This window comes from Rhinopithecus roxellana, chromosome 4 (genome assembly GCF_007565055.1).
Source record: "Rhinopithecus roxellana isolate Shanxi Qingling chromosome 4, ASM756505v1, whole genome shotgun sequence".
Classification (NCBI taxonomy): domain Eukaryota; kingdom Metazoa; phylum Chordata; class Mammalia; order Primates; family Cercopithecidae; genus Rhinopithecus; species Rhinopithecus roxellana.
Window position 1 is genome coordinate 149,667,652 of NC_044552.1, and position 13,536 is coordinate 149,681,187.

Consider the following 13,536-nt stretch of genomic DNA (forward strand, 5'->3'; position numbering starts at 1 on the left):
CCTAGTCAGACACCAACGGACATAGATCTGTTTCTAGGCTTTGGTTATTATGTGAACACTGCTGGGAACGCCCTCGCAGGTCTCCTCCCAAACAGGTGAATGCATTTCTCCTGGGTTCCCTCCCGGAATGGAAGAGCTGGGATCTTCATCACCCACATGCAAAGGGGCAAACTGATGTTGCAAAGGGGCAAACTGATGTTGCAAAGGGCAATACGAGTTCCCACCGCACCCACAGCTCTGTCCTCAGCAGCAAGTCACAGAATCGTGCTTTTTCATTTCTGCCAGCCCAGTGGGTGTGGAGGGGAGTTGCACTGTGACTTTAATTGTGACTTTAATTTGCAGTTCCCTGGGACTGAAGATCCTATGCACCTTTTCCTGCCTTTACTGGTCATTAGGGTTTTTCCTTTATAAATAAAATGCCACCTGCTCAAGACTTTTGGCCATTTTTCTGCTGGATTGTCTCATTCTATTATTTGATTAATAGGAATTTATGGATTAATAGGAATTTAGGTATTTTGCATTCATGGCTTTAAGAATACATAATTATGAAATAAAGGAATCCATTTCCTATTAAAGATCATTCTGAGACAATTGAAGAGCTGGGAGGCTTTGGGGCAAGGGCTTTCTCCGCTCTCCAGGAATCATGCGAGTCAGTGGACCTCCGTTTCCCTCCGCTGTGGCTGGCCTCAAGGTACATTGGCATGTATTATTCATAAACACACAGACATGCACTTTCTGAAAAACAGCTCCTATCTACTGCTCATTTTAAATCTCACTGTCTGATTTTCAAATTTTACAGTCTACTTCTCTGGTAACCTCGGTATAAACTTGAGGGCAAAAAACATTTATTAAATACTGAAATTTACCCAATTTTAGTAAACTTGGTGAAAAGTACTCCCGCCACATACAGACAGTGGATGCTGCAGATTCGCCGTTCTGTGTATGTGCTGACTTCTCCGTGAACCCCCGAGGGTGTCCCCAGAGGGTCAGCTCCCTGGTGCCTACAGATCAAGACGCTGCCCAGCTGTGGTCCGCGCTATTGACCACGATCTCACAGGTGATGCCCACTTTTCTGCTTCTCAGCATTATTTGTGAGGGCTGTGGTAACTTCCAGGAAGAAGTTACATTGCAGTATGCAAACACTGATGATAAATCCTTTGTGTTTGGGGGGTAGGTATACCCAACACCTCTCTCCCCCATAATTCTCCCTTCAATTTCAAAATTCTCTCCATAATTTGCCATGACTCCATAAAGCTTCCAGAGTGACCCTTGCATGACACTGCTCCCCCGTGCCCAAATGCGTGTGAAGGGGAAGCCTGGAACACAGCCGGGGATTAAGAGAGTTTTTCCATAACTCTGTAGACCTGTGGAATATACTAGTCGCACCGACCAGGTGAACCAGGGGTAGAAGGACGCTGGCCATGTCAGCACCAAGGGTGCAGCCAGAGGAACCCTGCCCCGACGTGGAAACACTGCCCCCCTCCCAGACAGCACCATCTATCTCCCCAGGGAAATTGCCCCTCGGCGTCGAAGCTTCTCCTCTCACACGCCTGGCTTCCTGCCCAGCACGTGTGCTACCCAATAAACACCAGACTTCTCTATGCAAAGGCCCGTCTACTCTCTTCCCCAGTCCATTCCTTGGACCAAACATTCCACATAGGCAGTTAAAACAAAAGGAATATTTCTATACAGTGAAAGGTTACTGAGACCTAGTTGGAAGCAGCAACGTGAGTAAACGGTACACTGATTTGATTCCAGAAGCAAGCCACTATGTGTAGATTGTACAAAATTCAGCCAACTTTGCACATGTTTTCTAAGAAAGTTCTTTGGGACCTTCCTTAATTATCAGATGATACCACTAGAACAACATAAATAGATGCCCCTACCCCCTACTGCTTTCCCCTCCGTAAAACAAGGCTCACCTCAAAATGCTGTTGTGGATGAAGGAAATAGGACATGAAAGTGTCTCTCAAAGTGAAAGAGGGACACACACAGACCCAGTTAATCTTGGTGATGTTTTTCTGTTTCATTTCCTCCATGAGTTTGCAACAGAACTGTTAGGTATACATGTTAGCTTAACTAAAGATATATTTCCAGCACTATTTAGGCTCTGGAGAAAAAGTTTTTACAAATGAACATATTTTAATTCCACATCGTGCATCCCCATGGCCAGTCACTGGAAACATGAGACCTTATGTCATTGCTGACTGTGGACACCTTCATTCTCATGGAATCCAGAGAGGTCATGAGTTCTGGCCAGGGCCATGGCTCAGGAAGCTTGAAAAATATCTGAATAACAAACAGAATTCCAGATTAAAAGATACCTGTCCCTTAAATAGAAAAAAAATCTAAAGGTAAACTCTAAATGTAAATGTTTCAAGATTGTACATGAAAAACAGGGAGAGACATTTTGTAGTTTATTATTGCTATATACTGATGTGTTTTGACTGTCTCAACACGTATGATCCAGGAATCTGGAGGGCTAGATCATAGCATTTCTTCATAGATGGTCTGATAAGTCTCCCCCACAAATTAATCAAACTTGGGCTGCAGATTATTTTCAAATAAAAATGATATAAATCATTTACAGCATGGTTGGCAAAAAAAATAACTAACGGGAACGAGAATATTTTACAGATTTTTAAACTTCTAATTTTATTACTTTTAGTACATCAGACCCTCTTACGAGTAATAAAATAATACAAACCATTTTGAAATTGACTTATGAAGAAAGAACCATTTTTCTTTGAAAACATGTACATACAAAACTAGCAATTTTCACTTTTTTGGCCAAAGAAAACATTTGGTCATTTCCACTGGTGACTCCAAGTCCTTGTGGTTATTTTAAACAATTAAGGAACCTGAATCATCATAACCCATCATGATCAGATGCAGGGCTATCTTCCTTTAGTAAGCTGACCTCCAGTCATATGCATACATTCACATAGCTTCGCCCTTCCCCTCTTAAAAACAAGGGCTCCCTAAAACGTAGGCTATGTCAGTGACGAGATCTGTTCCCACTGTGGCTCACAGTGTCACCCAAACTGGATTTCCCTTTGAATTATAAGTGAACCCAGGGAAGATGATTAGAAGAAATGGCAAACCAATTCCCTTAAAGCCCTCCACTTGGAAAGGCACGTCAGACCTACCCGGGCACCGGGGCGTCTTGTGGGCCACGGCAGTGCCGCTGATGGGCCTTCCGTTGGGCGTGACACACCAGCAGTATCCTGTGTAGCTGTGACACTGGACCTGCAAGAGAGCACAGGACAGGTGAGCCCTCCCGAGCCCGCAGCACAGCGCCTCACAGCTGCGAGGCCCACTCTGCTTTCTGCGGCACTGGCTCAGACAGGGGTCGTGGGATACCCAGAGCTACTTCTGTGGCTGCATTTGAGTCCTCAGTAAAGAAAGTGTGCAGGTCTTGACCCCAGGGTTTTAAAGACAAAAGGGGCCCAAATCAGCACTTTACTGACTGCTAGTGTGCACTGGACACATTACCTGTGAAGTCACTAATCCTCACCACCTTCCAGATGGAGCCCCAGCCCTTATCTTATGAATGGGGAAACTGAGGCCCAGGAAGGTCAGGAGCTCTCCACTGCAGAGCCAGGACAGCAACCTTGGCCTCTTTAGTGTTCACTCTGCAGCCTGCATCGCCCATTCCCCTTGCAACCACAGCCAGAGCAGCCAGTTCCTTCAGCTCCAGTTCCTCTCTCTCTCTTTCTGTTTCTCTCTTGTTTTCTCCCTCATTGTCTCTCAAAGGCCAAATGATGATGTAAACACACAGAACTCACATCATCACCCAGTGGGCCACAGGCATGTCAAAGTGTAGAACCCATGCTGTTTTTTCTGCCCCTATGTGGGTTAGCATTGCATGTTAGTATTCTGTTTTTCCTTAATAAGGAATAACAGCACTGACACACTCAAAACGGAGAGCCGGGTGACTTTCTCAACAGTGCCTTTGGCTGACAACAGGAATTTGACTTGGCTCAGCTCCATGTCTGTGGGCCCGTCAGGTTGGAATGAATGATCCCAGAGCTCACACTTGGCACAGACACGACTTTTAGTGTGTGCTCCCCATAATTAAAATCAAACTAACATTAAATTCTAAGCTGCAAGCCAGGTTAGCATGGTCTAATTGGCCTCACTAAGGAAGCTTCCTGTGCTAAACTCATAGTAATGAAAGTGTGAATGACAGCAGCAATGATATAAATGCCTGCACCAACTAAGAAATAAACACACACTTCATTTATGTGTCTATTTATGTCAAGTAGGCTCATCATGAGTTAACTTCTAAAATGCAGAAGGCTGATTTCCCCAGAGAACAAACCTGCTGCTGCTTCTGTTCGGCTCCCCCTCACCTGCCTTCTCCCCACACCCACTCCACATCTCTCTCCCTAATTGCCCAGGTGCAGAACCTCCCAAGCAAGGCTGGTAACCTGACTGTAGGTGCCGTCGTCATTGCACTCAGGAATGAACACTTGCTGAAACTCCTTCCGGGCTTGCTCCTGGGTGTACTTCCTTTCGGCCACACACCTGGACACGTCTGTAGGGAAGAACAGGGCAGAGGAGCGGTTATGCAATGGGAAGAAGATGGAACAGATAGGAACATTGAAAAATGCAAAGGCATGAGTCAGGCAGGAGTGCTAAGGACCTGGAGGCTGGAAGGGGCTTCGCAGGCAGCTCAGCTCTCAGCAAAGGGAGCCCCAGAAGAAGGGCAGGTGCCTGTCACACGCAGTCCTGGTCCTATCTGATGCAAGACCCAGGGGTGGGAAGGGCAGGACCATTCTCCACATTGAGTGAGTAAGAACACTGAGGCCCAGGAAGGCCTCATAGCTTATCCCTGGGGAAACAGGTGGCCCCTGCTTCCTGAAAATGGGGAAATGCCAGCTGTCTGGTGGGACGCAGGCAGGCTGTCCTCAGATTTAAGGACGTCCACCCGAACACACCAGGATCAAGTCCAGATGCAGAGGGTGGGCAGGGCTAGATGCCACCGTTAAAAACAGACCAAAGGGAACTGACTGAGGGGCGGGGGCCTTAGGACGCAAGGGGTGGGACTTCCAACCACAGCTGCAGCCCAGGGCGCCGTCCCACTGAGACTAGCCTGAGAGGAGATCTTGGCTCGTCCCTTTTCTCTGTTTCCTGTCCTGCCTCTTCCACCTTCACATGGAAATCCAACCATCACGTGGATAAAAGGGAGGGGTCTTCTTAGAAAGCCTCGTCCTCTGCCCCAGATGCTCCACATCCCACTGTCCCAACAACACTGAGATTTCACAGAAGGTGCAATGTCGCTGCTACTACTTAAGAAGACACCCCAAGGACGAGTAAAACTGGAAAAGTCTTTAGACTTCCAGAGACATGAAAAGCATTAATGCAGGATCCGTGTGTGCCATGAACAGGCCTTGTTTCTCCCTAATCTGCACAATCAGGGCCAGGTTAAGACACGTGAGGACCACAAAGTCGGTTGCTTACTGAAGCTACTCTCAGCCTTCCAGCTCAGGGAGTAAAAGCTGTGAGCACAGCATCAACATCAACCAGGCCCGCCTTTCGGTGCCCCCAGGGGGAAAAGGCTTGTCCTAAGAACAGCCTCCCACCACAGGAGAAGACGCCATGATGGCTGCCATGGGCCAACTGCCCCGGAAGCAGATCCTAAGAACAGCCTCCCACCACAGGAGAAGATGCCATGTTGGCTGCCATGGGCTGCCTGCCCCTGAAGCAGAACATACATGCACCGCTTTACTTCTTGGAATCATCACACAATATAGCTCAATTGAATTTTAAAACTTGAAAAATGGCTTTCCTTTTTTAAAAGTATTTCCAGATTTAAATCACAAGTGCCTGCATTTTGAGAGAGCACAAAGGCCCTCTCAACTCCGAGGACTCTTCTTCAAATGTTGTTCTTTTCGTCTTCAGATGGTGACTTTTTGACTCCCTAGTGGTTAAAGTTCTGGCTACGGCACAATGCGATCTGATTACCAGCCCTGGGCTCCACCCATCGCGGCGGACTCCTACAGGCTCTGCCTCTAACAAAGCTCCAGGGCCTTTATGCGACTCCTCTCTGGCTTTTGCAGAACCACCAGCCACATGCTGCATGGAGCATTAAGGGCCTACACATCTAAGCAAACGCTCCTCCATCCATCCCAACTTTGTGCCTTCAGCCTTATTCTGAAGTCTGGCCTAGCCAGCCAGCACTCAGCAACATGTGGTTTTAATGCAGTCTGTGTTTTAGCTGAGGAGAAATCACTGCTTTGCTGGACTTCTGTCCTCGTTTTTTAGTATAACCTGTGGTTTTGACTGTCTAAAAAGGAAAAGTGATATGCGTTCCAGCTTGCGAGGTCTCCATGAGGTACAGATGGAGCTATAAATTAGTTCTAATATTTAAGCCATCATGGAACATGCCAAGAAAGCTAAGTTTTCCAAACTCCTTGTGGGCTCCATTCTTGGCATGGACTTCTTTTAAAGACTTCACATTTGCCACTGGTCAGATAGTTCTGAAATCTGCAGCTCTTGGATTTAATAGAATATTAAATTCCAAGTTTATGTCTAGCCTATGGCAGACTATTTAGTCATAGGAAACAATTAAGACTTAGCATGAAATTACAGGGCCCACATAAATCATCACTCAAAATAAACCTGCAGTCATCTTATGAAGTAAAACTGCTACAGGGTTGTGGCTTATTCCACAGATTTGCTATTCCTTATTCTGGATATCTCATGTTAAATCAGGTTCAAGATCTTTACTACTGAGAAGAGCCTGAATAGCATCTGATAAGGTTCATTCTATCAAGAGGCACAAAAATCGCCAGGGAATGAGCACTCAGAAATAGTCATGGCCCCTGTGTGTTCTCAATATCACTCTAAGCCAATATATGCTTGATACAGACACATCTTAGACTGAATTAAATGCCCCTCTTTGTAAACATCAAAATATTAAACACACCCTCAAAATTATGCTGTTTCCAACTTTCCAACTTTTTAATTGCTTTGAAAGAATGGAGTGGGGTGCTTCGACACTGTGCCCTGGAAACCTTATTTACAGATGATGATGAATGTCTCTCCTTAATATATTTTCACTCTGTATGATTCTTTCTTGAGTTAAAAATTAAGCAGAGCCCAATCTGTTTAATGGCCTTGTTGAGATTCCACTCTGAACACTTTATGTTTAATGGTTTGATTATTAAATCCGCAGAACATAAGCAACATAATTTTTTAAATTATTGTATGACGGCTGGGCACGGTGGCTCACGCCTGTAATCCCAAGCCTTTGGGAGGCTGAGGTGGGTGCATCGCGAGGTCAGGAGATCGAGACCATCCTGGCTAATACGGTGAAACTCCGTCTCTACTAAAAATACAAAAGAAAGAAAAAAAAATTAGCCGGTCGTGGTGGCAGGCGCCTGTGTTCCCAGCTACTTGGGAGGCTGAGGAAGGAGAATCGCTTGAACCCAGGAGGCGGAGGTTGCAGTGAGCCAAGATTGCGCCACTGCCCTCCAGCCTGGGTTACAGAGCAAGACTGTCTCAAAAAAAAAGAATTACTGTACAACTACACATAACATAAAATTTATCATCTTATCCATTTTAAAGTGAACAATTCAGTGGCATTTAGCACACTGAGTGTTGGGCAACCACCATCTCGGCCTAGTTCCAGAACATTCTCCTCATTCCCAAAAGAAAACTCTATGCCTCTTAAGCTGCCATTTCCCATTTCCCCCTCACCTCAACCCTTAGAACTATCCATCTACCTCCTGTCTCTACAAATTTGCCTATTCTGGGCATTTCCTGTCAATGTAGTCACACACGAGGTATCCTTCTGTGTCTGGCTTCCTTCACCTGGCATGATGATTTCAAGGTTCATGTACGTATGTTCACGTATGTCTACACCAGAGATGGTACATCAATGTAGTCATACACGAGGTATCCTTCTGTGTCTGGCTTCCTTCACTTAGCATGATGTTGTCAAGGCTTATGTATGTTACAGCATGTTTCAGGGCTACGTTCCTTTTTATGACTGAACAATATTCTATTGTAGGGATGGACCATATTTTGTTTATTCATTCACTCATGGATGAACACTTAGGATCTTTTGGCTATTGTAAATAATGCTGTTATAAACATTCAGATGTAAATTTTTGTTTGAACGCTTGTTTTCAAGTCTTTTGGGTAGAAAGTAGAAATGATGGTTCACACGGCAGTTCTGCGTTTAACTTACGGAGGGAGTGCCTGCTGTCTGCCACAGTGCTAAACCGTTGTATGTCCAGCCAACAGAGACAAGTGTTTCCATTCCCCTATCCACCCAGAATTTATTTTGTCTTTTTTAAACTGATGTAACCACCGGACTGGGATGAAATGGTTTCATAGTACTTTGGCTCATAGTATTAGATTACTATAAAAAATATCTACCTCAAAGAAAAACTCAGCTGGAAATTATAATATTAATACTTTAATTAAATAAAATTGTTAATCTAATTGAAGAATGTAATCTCTTTTTACTAGACCAAAGAAAAACTTTCTGATGTGAATTTTGTCATATATTTTTAGAAAACTTTGCTCTTACCTGCAGAGCCGGGACGTTATAAATAAAGAATTCATCGTTGCTTAGCAAGGCATCACTAACAACAGGTTTTGTTTTGTTTTAGAGACAGCGTCTCTGTCAGCCAGGCTGGAGTGCGGTGGTGCCATCATGGCTCACTGCAGCCTCAAACTTCCGAGCTCAAGCAATCCTCTCACCTCAGCCTCCCCAGTAGCTGGGAAGATAGGCATCACCCTGATTGGCTAATTTTTTAAATTTTTGTAGAGATGGGGTCTTGATTTGTTGCCCAGGCTTCTTTTGAACTCCTGGTGTCAAGCAATCCTCCCACCTCCCAGAATGCTGGGATTATAGGCATGAGCCCCCACGCCTAGCCCTAACAGAAATATTTTGATGAATTTTTGGTTTATGGTAGTTAATTGTGGGAGCAATTTATTTCTACCTGTTGGATGGTATTTTCTCTCTCAGTTACAAAATAAAATCGGCTACAATCAGATCGCAAGCTTGTTTATGTATCAAGATATGTCATGGAGACCGTTTGCAGTGGCTCACGCCTGTAATCTCAGCACCTTGGGAGGCCAAGGCGGGTGGATCACCTGAGGTCAGGAGTTCAAGACCAGCCTAGCCATCATGGTGAAACCCCGTCTCTACTAAAAATACAAAGATTAGCCAGGCTTGGTGGCAAGCACCTGTAATCCCAGCTATTCAGGAGGCTGAGGCAGGAGAACCACTTTAACCTGGCAGGTGGACGTTGCAGGGAGCCGAAATCATACCCCCATACTCCAGCCTGGGTGACAGAGTGAGGCTCCGTCTCAAAAGAAAAAAAAAAAAGATATGTCATGGAAACCATTAAGTGTGATGCTCACTACAAAGTAGAAATGAATAGCAGTGTTTTATAATGGTTACTTATGAGGAGTGTTTTCTTTTAAACAGGAAGCAAATGATTCCCTACTTTGCTAGAATCTCTCAAAACAGGATGAGGCAAGAATCAGCAGAGACTGCTTTGCTGGACATTTTACAGAGAATTCTGGAGAGCAACAATGAAAAGGAAGAGTTAAAAGGGATCTTTGAGAAAACTTCAAAACAGGGCCATGAAACAGCGATCTTCACAGGTGATGCTGAATTTGGTAGTCCTAAGCCCAGAGAGTTCCTCTTTCAGGGACTCCTGTCTATAACAGAATGGAATAACATAAACACGCTAAGCTAGGCAAAAGTGAATCAAAGTAACTCCTTCTGTTGGTCTTCCAAGATGCTTTGTCTACACCAGAAATGATGCCTCAAGATTTTGATGCTGCTCAGCTTCCTACTGCAATAGGCAGAGAACTTTGGGACACAGGTAATTACTGCGGTGTCTCACTCATCCATATAGAAGGAGCAGCTAGCTGGATATGTGGTCAACAGATGCTCTGACTCTGGATCTCACAAGGTCACTGAATGGCTACAATTATGGCCACGGCCATGTAAACCCTTCAAATTCAGGCTCAGCTTCCACTACCATCTCCCCATGACCCAGTGCAGGGCTGGCCGGGACGGGGCTGGTGTGGGAACACCATGGACTGAACGAGCAAATGGCAGCCAGGCAGAGGACACATATGGTGCCTTTGTAGTGGCCACGGCAATGATAGCCCTCAGAGTGGCATGGTTTTTATTGATTTTGGCATCAAATGAAGGCAGACACTGTGTTTTAAAAGTTGTAGTATTTTACTCACCCATAATTTTGAAGGCCAGAGTCAGAAAACCTAAGCATGCTGTGCTGCAATGCTGTCCAGCAGAACTGAAGTTTTCTTTTCCATCCTAATATCCTAATATAGATGGAAGTGCTGTGATAAGCACTCCCAATCCCAGTGATCTGCAGCCTTTGGTCAGCAAAAGCAGCATGATGCATCCCCCCAGCAACAGACTAGTACATCCATCCGACCGTCCCTTGACCATAACCAGAATGACACTATTCCAGAGCTAAGGGAGATGGGAACGACATTTTCATTTTACATTAAGTATTCTCTTTTTAAATGCATCAAGGCAGAAACGATATTACAATAGGAAATCCCTAAATATGTAACTGAGATTGCCAGATTGTAAAGACAAAGTTAAGAGAAACTGCAAACCTGTTGCAAGACTGTACTACAGTATTCAGACAGCCTTTATAATATTTACACAAGAAACCACAGATCATACCCATCTCTATGAAAATTAGTAACAGTGATTTTCAACAGATCGAAATGGAATGATTGCATAAATGGTCACCAAATCTTTTGCAGGAAGGCTGATTAGAACCTTCCAGAGGGCAGAAGCTCCGTAGGCTGTGCGGAGAGGCCCCTGCTCCTCTGATGAGCCGGTGCCTTGGGTTTGGTGGTGCCGCTAAAGCAAACCGAGGAAAGGTCCTTTGGATGTGCAACATTCCAGGAACATCCGGCTGTGTTTCTGATCACGGCTGCACATGAGACTGAAGGCCCTGAACCTCCGGTTATGTCTACTCCAGCCTGTGAGGAGGGCGCTCCCAAACATCAGACGTGTTAAAATACCATAAGCGAGTTAAGGTAAACATACTCTGGGTAGAGCTTCTGCAAGACACAAGCACAGATCCAATTGAAGTTGCTTCCGATAGCTGCGTCTGCGGGAAGGAAATCCAACCTGGAAAGGGTGGAGCCAGGGATAAGCACCTGGCCCAGAAGCCCAGGGCACAGAATCACAGACACTCGTGCTCATTCACACATGCACGCATACACACTCTCTCACACACATGCATGCTCAGACACATGAACACACATTCATACTCAAACAAGGATGCACACTCACACACGCATGCATGCACACTCATGCACACACATAAACACTCACACATTCACACAAGCATACACACAGTCTCATACATGCACACATGCACGTTTACACACACACGCACACTGTCACACACATGCACACTCACACAAGGATACACACACTTTCACACATGCATTATTAAAAAACTTACACATTAAAATAATTATAAAGATTATTAAAAATAATCATAATTGCATATATGCTTGTGTGTGCATGAGTGTGCATGTGTGATTGTGAGTGTATGCTTGTGTATGAGTTCGTGTGTGTGAATGTTTGTGTGAATGTGCCTGTGTATTCATGTGCCTGTGAGTGTGCATGTGTGTGTGTGCGTGTGTGAATGTACATGAGTGTTCATGTGTGAGAGCATGTGTATGCTTGAGTGTGCATGTATGTGAGAGTGCGCACATGTGTGTGAATGCGTGAGTGTGCGTATGTGAGACGGTGTGTATACTTGTGTGAGTGTGCATGTATGAGAGTGTGCATGTATGTGTGTGAATGTATGTTCATATGCATGAGTGTCCGTGTATGTGACAGTGTGCGTGTGTGTGTGAATGTGCGTGACTGTGCATGTGTGAATCACACGTGCACACTCAATGCACATGAACACGCATTCACACTCATACACACACAACCTCACGCATACACACACGCAAGAGAAACGCACTCTCACACACACACTTTCACACTCACACCCCCGCATAGATTTCCTTCGTGGAACTGACCGTCTCTCTGAGGAAAATGAGCAGGTCTATGCCACCCGATAGGAGCCAGGTGACACTCTGGCCCCGGGCGCTTGTGCAGGGATGAAGGAGCTTCATGGGGACTTTGCGACTCCCGCTTCCTCGAAGGCGAAGGCGAGGTCGTGGAATTCGAAGGAACAGGCGGGTGCGGAGCTCTCTGGCCTGTTTCTAGGCCACTGAGTACAAGGAAGAGCTCGATGGAAACACTCATGTGATGGGAAAACCTCCAGAGAGAAAGAATTCTTAGGGTTCCTCTGAGCCGGCTCCTCGTTCTAGACATGCGAGGACAGAGTGCCCTGGCCGGGCTCGCGCTCCGGTGCCCTCAGCTCGTGGCTCTGAGAGTCTGGAGCTGGGCTGGGCATGGGGACACCTCCAGAGCCTGCCATCCACCGCCCAGGCCCCCTCCACAGTCCAGGGCCCTGCATTTCACCCACACAGGGGCTTCGACGTGGCTGCTGCCAGCGCCTCACCCGGCGGAGCCTGCCCAAGCCCAGGTGAGGAAAAGGCAGGTCCTCCCTGCGGGCCGCAGGGACTACTGCTGTGCTTTCAGGAAAACTGCAACAGAAGGAGCGGAGCGCATGGAGGGATCCCTTTGGGGAGGCCTGGTCCCTCTGGAGTGTGAGATGTCCATGGCTCCGGCTTCTTAGGCAGCGCCTGGCCTCGGAGCCCGAGAGCTCTCGCTGCTGATTGAAAGGATGGCAAAGCTGCTCCCCAGGCAGGGGCAGCCCCCCAGGTCCACGCTGGGAAGTGGAAGGAGCTGCACCTCGACCCGCATCAGGCAGGAGGCCGCCTGGCTTTCCTCCTGGAGACACTCCTGCCCCGCGGTTCCTCGCTGGAAGCATCAGGAGCAGGCGTGAGGCAGCTTGAGAAGGCCTGGGAAGGTACGACCCCAAACGCCTGCTGGGCCTCACAGCCAGGCCACGGCACCACCGGCCACAGGAGCACAGTGGTCCCCACCCCACCCCAGCTCTGCAAAAGCTGCAGAGAATGCCGGAGAGACAGCTGCAGACAGGTCTCCAGGCCAGGCCTCACAGCCGACTGTCTGGAGCAATCCTGAAGAAAGGAGCTTTTCCCGGGAAGCGCTGACACGAAACGCCTTGTCATGGCGCAGCGAACTTGGATAAGCAACCCCCAAACCGACAGTTAGGCTCCTGTTACAACCATCACTTGGCCAAGGGAGTAAACTTCTATGTGTGTATCACTCGAGGGGTGGGGTTCACCAACGGAAAGAACAGTCTCTAAACCTCATCGTAGCAGTAATCTGTTTTTGTTTGTTTGTTTGTTTGTTTTTTAGATGGAGTTTCACTGTTGTCGCCAGGCTGGAGTGCAATGGCACGATCTCGGTTCACTGCAACCTCCACCTCCCGGGTTCGAGGGATTCCCCTGCCTCAGCCTCCTAAGTAGCTGGAATTACAGGCACCTGCCGCTACGCCTGGCTAATTTTTTTGTTTTCTTTGT

General features: G+C 46.7%; 1 protein-coding gene across 1 annotated transcript in view; it reads right to left on the bottom strand.

Moving 5' to 3' along the window:
- Positions 1-13,536, bottom strand: part of SMOC2 (SPARC related modular calcium binding 2) — a 217,695-nt gene that overhangs the window by 128,570 nt on the left and 75,589 nt on the right. Inside the window, exons 5-6 of the mRNA XM_010388342.2 lie at positions 4,434-4,540; positions 3,150-3,249 (exon numbers count right to left, since the gene is read on the bottom strand). Coding sequence (XP_010386644.2) covers positions 3,150-3,249; positions 4,434-4,540 — 207 coding nt within the window. The remainder of the gene's footprint in view (positions 1-3,149; positions 3,250-4,433; positions 4,541-13,536) is intronic.